Source organism: Fringilla coelebs, assembly GCF_963513975.1.
Source record: "Fringilla coelebs genome assembly, chromosome: 6".
Classification (NCBI taxonomy): domain Eukaryota; kingdom Metazoa; phylum Chordata; class Aves; order Passeriformes; family Fringillidae; genus Fringilla; species Fringilla coelebs.
The window spans coordinates 9,115,388-9,124,742 of NC_140034.1; the positions used below are offsets into that span (position 1 = coordinate 9,115,388).

The 9,355-nt window shown below is 45.1% G+C and overlaps 1 protein-coding gene across 1 annotated transcript; it reads left to right on the forward strand.

Moving 5' to 3' along the window:
- Nucleotides 1-361: 361 nt before the first annotated feature.
- Nucleotides 362-7,339, forward strand: TMEM179 (transmembrane protein 179; the record flags this gene model as incomplete). Its single annotated transcript, XM_084207221.1, has 4 exons — nt 362-663; nt 4,486-4,623; nt 6,136-6,214; nt 7,160-7,339. 4 exons carry the CDS (start codon nt 362-364, stop codon nt 7,337-7,339), a joined length of 699 nt encoding a protein of 232 aa, XP_084063347.1.
- Nucleotides 7,340-9,355: the final 2,016 nt, after the last annotated feature.

A 9,355-nucleotide genomic window follows, 5' to 3' on the forward strand; every position in this document is an offset into this window, starting at 1 on the left:
AGGCATCGGACCGCACTGCATCGCACGGCATTGCACTGCGCATCCTCCCTCCCTCCTTCCCTCCCCACCGCCTACTGCTGCAGCCTGCCTTCCTCCCTCCATCCCTCCATTCTCCCTGTATCCCACCTTACGTCGCTCCCTTGCGTCTCTCCCTCCTACATCCATCCCTCCTGCATCCCTCCTCCTGCATCCCTCTCGCCAACCCTCCCTCCTGAATCCCCCCCCCCCCCCCCCACATCGCTCCCTCCTGCATCCCTCCTGCATCCCTCTCTCCTACATCCCTCCTCCTGCATCCCTCCTCCTGCATCCCTCTCTCCACCCCTCCGTCCCTCCCTCCCTCTGCCTGCGCAGAGCCGCGGACATGGCGCTCAGCAATTTCCTCTTCGCTCAGTGCATCTGCTATTTCCTGGCCTTTCTCTTCAGCTTCATCGTGGTGGTGCCACTCTCCGAGAATGGCAACGACTTCCACGGCCGGTGCCTGCTCTTCACCGAGGGCATGTGGCTCAACGCCAACCTGACGGTGGAGCGGCAGCGCTTCACGGTGCAGGAGTGGGGGCCCGAGGCCGCTTGCCGCTTTAGCATCTTCACCGGGCTCCTGTCCCTGCTGCTGGCCACAGTGCAGGCCTGGAGGACCCTCTTCTTCCTCTGCAAAGGGCACGAGGAGTAAGTATCCCTGGGGATAAGCCCATCCCTCCCACAGGCTGGGGCACGTGGGAGCAGTCAGGGGGTGAAGCGCTGGGCTTTGCACCATCCAGCTCACTGGGCTCCCCAGAGGGGTTTGGGGAGAGGTGATCGCCCATGTCTGTCTGTCTGTCTGTCTGTCTGTCTGTCTGTCTGTCACACACCAGACACTCTCCCAGCCGTCTCCAGGGCCCTCTCCAGAGGATGCTGCCATGGTGGGGGGTCAGATCTGCTGCTGTGCCCCCACTGCCCTGTGGCAGTCCTGGTGCAGCGGGTGGGCACCAGCTGCAGTGGGCATGGAAGGATTTGGGGCCGTGGGGTGATGCTGCAGGCTGGGGCTCGCAGCTGCCTCTCGACCACGGTCCCACTACATATCTGTGCCAAAGGAGGCCCTCCCAGGTGTGCACTGGGTGTGGGAAACAACGTGGTTGTGTCTGGGGGGCCAGAAGGGACAAGTTGGTGCCTCCCCTCACTTTTTAGTGCTGCTTTTGCTGTGTGCATGGCAGCTGCTGCAGACAGCAGCTATTGCTTGGTTACGGCACGAGAGCGACGCTGAGCGCTCCTGCAGCAGCTCAGGGTGGCACTGCCTGCTGGCTCCTATGCTCACACCAGCCAAGGGGCATCCTGTGGCAGTGTGGGGAGGGATTCCACAGCATCCCACCCCAGCGGGGGTAGTGAGAGGCTTGGTGGGCCAGGCTCAGCTCAGGGGCACTCTGATGTTTTGTGCTTGCCTCTCTGAGAGGGCAGAGACCCTGGTGCAGGTAACCCAGGTGCTACAGGGCCAGAGCTGGGCAATGCACTGGTGCCTGTCTAAACTAGGAAAATATTTTTCCCATGGTTTAGTAACCATGCCAAGGGTTAATTACTCCTGCCCAGGTCTATTTGGACTAGAGGTTTCTTGAGTAAGGGGCTCAAACTAGCCAAGTAAGTGTGGACCAGAAACTTATTCCATATTAAAACATACCTTACACTAAATACAACCACATACTTAATATCTTTGAATTCAGCTTCCTCAGGTGATCCAAGATCTGTAGAAGGTTGGTGAATCTCATTGAATCTCAATGCTTTGCAGTCTGAGCTAGCTGATTTTTAGAAGAAACAAGCAGTAAAACCCCTGTAATGGTGACATTTGGATTAGATGTTTGGCCTGCTTCCAAAAGGGGCTGTCAGCTTCAAAACTGTTGGGCAGGCCTCTGAGAAGTGTCCCTTTAGGAGCTCCTTCAGGCTCCTTTGGGAGTTGTATAACTCTGTTCATGGCTGCTCCAGGCAAGAAAGGCAGAAGGCTGTGGGGTGATGGGGTACAAAGATGAAGCTGAGATACCCACAGAAGACCACAGGAGGGTACAACATGGCAAGGTGCTTGGGAACAGCAGTTTCTTGGTAAGAAGGAAGGTCTGTCCTATTCCACATCAGCCACCATATGCAAAGCAGGCAGGGCTCAGCCTGTCCTGATTTTATACAGCCCTTTGTTAACAGTGCAAAAACGTTTCTGTTCATGTAGAGAGATAAATGTGAGCTCCTCACCACACATGATCATTGTCTCTTCTGATTAGAGGTAGTTGAGGAAGAGCCAGAATGTCATAACTGATGATCCTGTCGAGGAGGATCACTGCTACTGGGCCAGCTCCAGGGTGAGCCAGCCAAGGCAGTCAGGGTTAGTTAGCACCCTTTGCATCTTTTCATGTGCAATGGCTTTGAACGATTGCTGACAGATTATTTTCTAGCACTTATGACTGCTAAAAAACCTTAAAAGTGTCTCAGCACCCTTTGCCTCAGCAGCCTGGGGCTCTTCAGCTCAGCTGAAGGGTAGAGGTGTAATTCAGATACTTCATTGCTAGGATTGCAAAGCAACTTTAGGTGTAAACATTCATTATTAAAGGCCACTCACTCAATCTGCAATGCATAGCTTGAAGTTCTAATCTAAGGAGGAGAAATCAGGTAATCTAGAGACCCAAATGAGCAATTTTCTGTCAGGATGCCCTGGCAGTGGTGATGGTTTCTCTTGCCAGATGCAAATCAGGTGCAAAGCTGAGCCCAGCTTTGTCAGTGGAAAGTCAGACCCTGGGCCATGGAACCTCTCTTGCTGCAGGGTAGGAAACAGAGGGAGAACTGCAGATCCTGGGCTGTGGTGACCCACTGAAGAGTCCTGGTGGCTGCTCCTTTTCTAGAGCTGTTACTAATTCTGGTTCCAGGTCTGTTCTATTCTGTGAACAGCTCAAGTCTTTTCAGCCTCTCAGGCTGGCATTCCATGCTAAGGAGCACACAGAGGATATGATCTGACTTCAGCAATGCCTGGGATGAAATCCAGGCTAGGTGTGAAGTCAGGGCAGAGAACAGGCAGAAATCTGGAATCTCATAGCAGCTCTCACTGTATGGGTGACCCCAGCAGGCACAGAGCTGAGCTGATCTACTTCACCAAGCCCAGCTAAGCCAGAGCAGGATTAAGTTTATTGTTCATCCAGAAGTCAGGTGTCCTGGCATCCAGCACCCATTACAGTCTCTAGGGGCACTTCTTGAAGGTGATTTATTTCCCTTTTCTATCAGTCTTGGGGTGTGACAACTGTCACTTTGGGAGAGCCTAGACAGTCCCTCTAAGGCCTCATCAACCCAGGAGCAAACATCCTAACTCTGCTGATAACTGCTTCCTCATCTCATTTTAAAGATGTTCTCCTGAGGTCACAAATGTATCATCTATAACCTGCAGAAATTAGGATTGTCCAGCCCAGAACCTTCCAGGAATCAAACACTCATTTAAAAAGCCTCTTGGCTTTTCATTTGATGAACAACCAGGGAAAAGAAGTGGCTGAGGTTTTTTTTCCCTTTTCTGGGGTGAGTAGATTAATTCTATCACCAGCACAATGACTGGCACTGGTGAGAAATTTGTCATATTCATCTTTACCACACACTGAATAGGATGACCTGCCTCCTGGAGCTGCCAGTCTTTCTCCAGCCTGGAGCAAATGCCCAGTTTTTACATAATGTGCCATTCCAAGGTGTCCTATTCTAAACAGACACCTGGAGAAGTTTTAAGTAGAGAAGGGCTTTGCCAGATGACTGGGATTAGAAACTTTTCACAGCTAAAATTCAGGTGAGGAGTTGAAGAGTGAAAATGAGAGAGTGATTCCATGGCCTTATGGGAAATCTGTAAGCATCCCACCCATCCCACTCCAAACACTGCTGAGGGCAGGCCCTGGTGGGGCAGATTTAACGAGGCTGAGATAAATTGATATTCAGCTGGCAGACATAGCATACTGACACCAAAGCCAGAAAAATCCTGGGAGAATCTGGCCTGCTCTGCAAATTGCCCATAGAACTGAGACTCGTGTCCTATGAGGCCAGTACCTTGTGTTACATTGCTTAAAGTGATTATAGCTATCAGTTCTGTGTTTTTTATTTTTAGCTTCCCTCTTCTAAGCAATTTTTGTCCCAATTATCACTTAAGTCATGAAATTATTTTAGCTGCAGTTACTACACAATTTGAGCTAATGACATTTATTTTAACAATGGTGATTTTCATCATTACAGCTAATGAAAGCCACATTGTGAATGAACAATCACCACTCATTATATAAAGCCACGTCTTCTTATGGGTAAAAAAGAAATCAAAATCAAAAGCAATTGCAAGTGAAGGTAGTGTGACTCAAAATCAAGTCCATAGTGCTTCAATGTATTAGGTGTTCTTAATTAAAGATATGTTTTAAATGGAAACTGATATCTTTGTGCCCACTCTGTGCTGCTTACAGAGACTGCTGATGTTGTGTTTCAGCTGTTTATGAGTTACATTTTTCTTCCCTTTTATTACAGCTCTTTCTTTTACGCCTTCCTGAATCTGCTGATCAGCGCCTTTGTGGTGTTCATCACATTTATTGCCAGCACTATAGTGAGTGTAGGATTTAACATGTGGTGTGATGCAATTACTGAAAAAGGAAGCATGCCAAATAGGTTAGTATTGAAGAATACATTTTATTCCTTTTATTTTTTTCATATCGGCACAATTGAGCTGTGGTGTTACAAAGTGTAGTTATTACACGCAAGGTGAGCAAGGGGGAGAAGGCGTCATTAATATGAAAGTCCAGAGTTTTTTCATGTGGAACAAAACCAAGCAAATCAAAGTTCTTTTTGTTTGTTTATTTAGAAGCCCACAAAGAAAAGATGTGTTTCCATCATATTTCGTGGTCTCTTTGAGTTATGATCATATGAGAAACAAATCCATTATGTTAATTTTTTTATTTCCAAAGGAATGCTAGATTTAGAGCTTTTCTAAGAATTGGGGGAGTGTGGCCTTGTGAGCAGGGCAGGGGGCTGGGGGCCAGGGTTCCTGGCTTGCAGTCTTGGTTCTGCCCCCAGCCCACTGTGTGACACCAAGCTAATCACTTATCCTGCTTGTGCCACAACTCATCATCAGACAAAACATTTGGGGTAGAGTTCCTTGTAGTGATGCTGTGGATGCCCTGAGAGCCACAGAATGGAAAGCATTTTGTAAGTGCCAAGTACAGATGTCTGATGCTTTGTTGCAGTCACAAAATGTACAGCTCCTAAAATGGTCCACAATGCTTATGCTCCTTATAGGAAACATGATAAGTCGAGGAAGATTTGCTCCTGTCAAACAAATAATGATGAAGAGAGAGGAAAATGTGACATTTTATGTCATATGATATTGAATAAATGTACTACTTAAAGCATACATTTCTGTTGCATATTGTCATATGTTGTAAAATGCCATAGTGAATGTTCTGTTTAGGGCTGCAACGATTAATCGAATTACTCGAATATTCGGTTAAAAATTCAATTACAAAAAGCATCTAATCGAATATTCGGGTAAGAACCCAAGATGACCGACAGCACTGAAAAGGAGAGAGAAGAGGCTGCAGAAATCAACCAAGAGGTAGAATGACAACCTCAAAATCCTGGGATATTTTTCACACCAATAAAGGTCCAAGTTATTTGTAAAATCTGTAGGCAGCCCCTATCTTACCATCAGAGTATCGTCTCCTTGCTGGAGCATCCGAAACAAAAACACAATTCCTTCTTCTGAGGCTTTTCCTGATGAAGTCAAAAGGTAACACAGGATCATACACTTTGTTTCATTGAGGGGTGAAACAACCAACCTGGGGTGATGCCAGGGGCAAATCTGTGGGAGGTGAGGGGCAGTGGGAAAGAGGGGTTTAAGAATGTTGTTCATAATAACTATTACAATTCCACTTATGAAAGATTTGTGTTATCACTTACATAATTTGTTTTTTTTTTTTTGTAAAAGAAAGTAATTTTTGTCTTAGTTTTAGAGAAGATCAGCAAACAACCTGATGATTGCAATAACTTAATTATCCTCTGATAGAATGTGCCATTGTGACTGTTCAAAGTACATTTAATATGTTTCATTTTTATATTTTGTTTACCTAGAATCTCTTCAAATTTTTTCTTTTATTTTTCCCTTCCAAATGCCTTTCTGGGTAGCTGTGAAGAATTGCAGGACATAGATCTTGAGCTGAACTTGGAAAACTCTGCTTTCTATGACCAATTTGCCATTGCACAGGTAGGTCAGACTAAGTCATGGTTCTATTCCAGTTAATTTGTCATTTGCTTATTGACCTGGGATTACTGGAGCTGAATTACCATTCCCAGAAATCAATGGGAATGTTTCCACTGACTTCAGTAAGTGCTGAATCAGAATGATAGTGATGGGCACATTTGCCTTTTAAATTCAAAACAGACACTTTTGAATACAGATATGTCAAAGCTTCACCCTACCAGTCTTGTTAATCATGACAGAAAATTCATTGTTCATCCAAAGGATCAGGTCTGCAAAAGTTGCAGCACTCTGGTGTCCTGGATCTCTTCATTACTGTTCAAAATAATTTCTGACCTGCACCATGTTGTGGGGTTCCTAGTTTTGCCTTCCTTGACTTCAATTGAGATCACCTAAGCTATATGTAAATATCAGACCATTGAAAAGAATCAAAGATTAGTTCATTCAGATAGGGCTGTTTTCTGATGGATCCATGAGAATTAGACCTCTAAGGCTGTCAGACCTTTCTATTGAATATTCTAGCTCTAAGTCAATGATCAGTCAGTGAACACTGGGACATGAGCACATACATGGGATGACAGTCCCATCCCTGCAGGGCTGCACCCTTACAAAGGCTTATGTTGTCCCACTTGGAAAGAGGCATTAGCTTGCCTGGAACATTCCTTGAAGGTAACCCTGCCTCACCTCTTGGGCATGAGCCAGTTTTTTGTTTTTGTTGCCAATATTGGCATCTAGATGCCCAGCTCAGGCATAACTGCCTTTAGAAATGAAATATGCCATAAAAGTGACTCCTTTGTATGAAGAACCCAGGACCTCCCTGGATTTAGCTTGGCACGACTCCAAGCTAAATCTTGGGTTTTGGTCCAGCTGATGTTTCCATCATCACCTGGACAGCTGAATTTGTTTGCACAATACTGTAATGACCCCTTTATGATTTCTTTCCTTCTCCAGTTTGGTCTCTGGGCTGCCTGGCTGACTTGGCTGGCAATTACCATCCTGGCTTTCCTGAAGGTTTATCACAACTACAGACAGGAGGATCTGCTAGATAGCCTGATCCATGAGAAGGAGCTGCTGCTAGGAAGATCCCCTTCACGATCCTCTTTGCAAGATGACAAAAGTGGCATGATCTAAAGTGTAAGCAAATTTCCAGGGCAGGATCTAGATTTTATTATTCAGTAATGTGAGCTGAAGCTGAGTCAGGGTAATGAGTGTGTGAGATCTTTTCTTTTCCTGAAATGAAATGTGACTGTGAATCACTCACTTCCCCCATGAAAAATTGTTGGCAGAAATACTGATATTAGGATAAAGAGAATGAAGCCCTATGTGCCTATGGCACAGCAAACTTTCTGTCCTGTGCAGGCAAAATTTGTAACCTGCCCTTGTCAGCAGAGCTCCCACGTGCCATCCCTGGCTTTTGGGACAGGGGCCATTTTTGAGGACTGAGCTGGCAAGACCAGGCTACAGCATCCAGGCTATTCTTCAACAATAGATGTAACTGGAGCTGCATTCAGTCCCTCCTCTCTCCCTCCCTTTTGCCAGTGAAGCTGCCCCTGTTTTCCCTTTATCCTAGGGAGCTGCAGCTCTGGTTTGGGTGCAGGCTCTCGCTGTCTCTGCTTTTGCTGTGTATGGATGCAGTACTGACAAACGTGTTGCTCCTGCTCTGATTTTATTTCAAACATAGAGGCCTGTGTTCCAGTCTTGATATTTAATATTGGACAGTGTTAATGAATTCCATGAAACCTGTGTATTATTATAGCATCTGTCAAAAAGTGTGAATAATATGGAAGGATGATGGAGAACATTTGTGGTTTTGTTTCTTCTTAGATTCTGGCATGAGCAGCATTTATTATGACTCCTGAAGTGAAGTGTAGCTAGAAATTGCTGAAGCTTGCATACTAAGAAATTAAGCTGAATAGGTAGTATTAATGCTTGTGCATTTATAAATGTAACTTGATCCCTAACATTGTATACTATTCTGTTTTGAATATTAGAATTTATTTGTGATATTTATTTCATATAGGATGTGCAAAATTACTGTAAGTATTTGCATTGTAGGTTTCTATGTACAAACATAGCAAGGAGTTCAAACAGCTGAGTTCTTTTATTGATAGTTCAGTGCTGAATAGGTCCATTCTCCCCACTCATGGGCAGGAGTTGCAGGGCAGATAAATTTTGCTGTGAAAAGGAAGAAGAATTGCTATTTACACAAAGCTCACTGGCGACTGTGTTGTTGCTTTCAGTTTTGCTTGGCCAGCGCTCCAACAAATCAGGTGGATTGTTGAGATCAGAGGTAGCTCTGATAATTAAGAAGAGTCACTCAGAGGAGTGTGGGATTTGCATGGCAGAGAAGTAAAGCTGTGCTAGGATTAAGCACTATCCCCAGGTACACATTGCACAGAGGACCCCAAATCAGCAGAAAACTGAAGCAAACAACTAGGTTTGGAGTGAGGATTTTTTGGGAGTATGCTGACACTGCCTGTGGTACCTGTGTTTGAGACTGAATTCATTGTAACAGAAGTGCAAACCACACATGATGATATGACCTGGTAAATCAGAATGAGGGGGGAGAGGACAGCAGGCTACTACCACACCAGAGCTGAAGCCTGGGGTTAGCACAACCATGCAGATTTACTGTTGTCTTCTAGGGACTCTCTGATGCTTAGTTAAATACCAGCTTAAGCATTTCATTGAAACAGAATTTGATGTCATGACAAATCCCTCAATTATTAAGCATTTTAGGGCATAAAATATGACATTGTATTTAACTGCCAAAATGTTCTCATAGGTTTAGAGAAAAAACCCTCCATGGGCCCTAAGCAGTAATCCAGCCCTGTGAACATTGCTTACAGCCCCAGCTGAACACTGCTTATAGCCACAGCTCTCTGTAGAGAGGCCTTGTTCTTCAGCATCATTTCTGCCCACAAGAAAATGCAATTCCTTTGGAAGCTTTGCAGCAGTGGCTTTTTATTTTTTTGTAGCTGGGAGTTGACATCAGAGGAGAACTCCTGGAGAGGGAATCAGAGATCAAGTTAATTAATGCCAATTTAAAATTCGGATATCAGGACTGTCAGAGGGCCTTTTTAAAAATTCATTTTGTTGAATAATTTGGATATTAAGAAAAGTCTCTTCACTGAAAGGGTTGCCAAG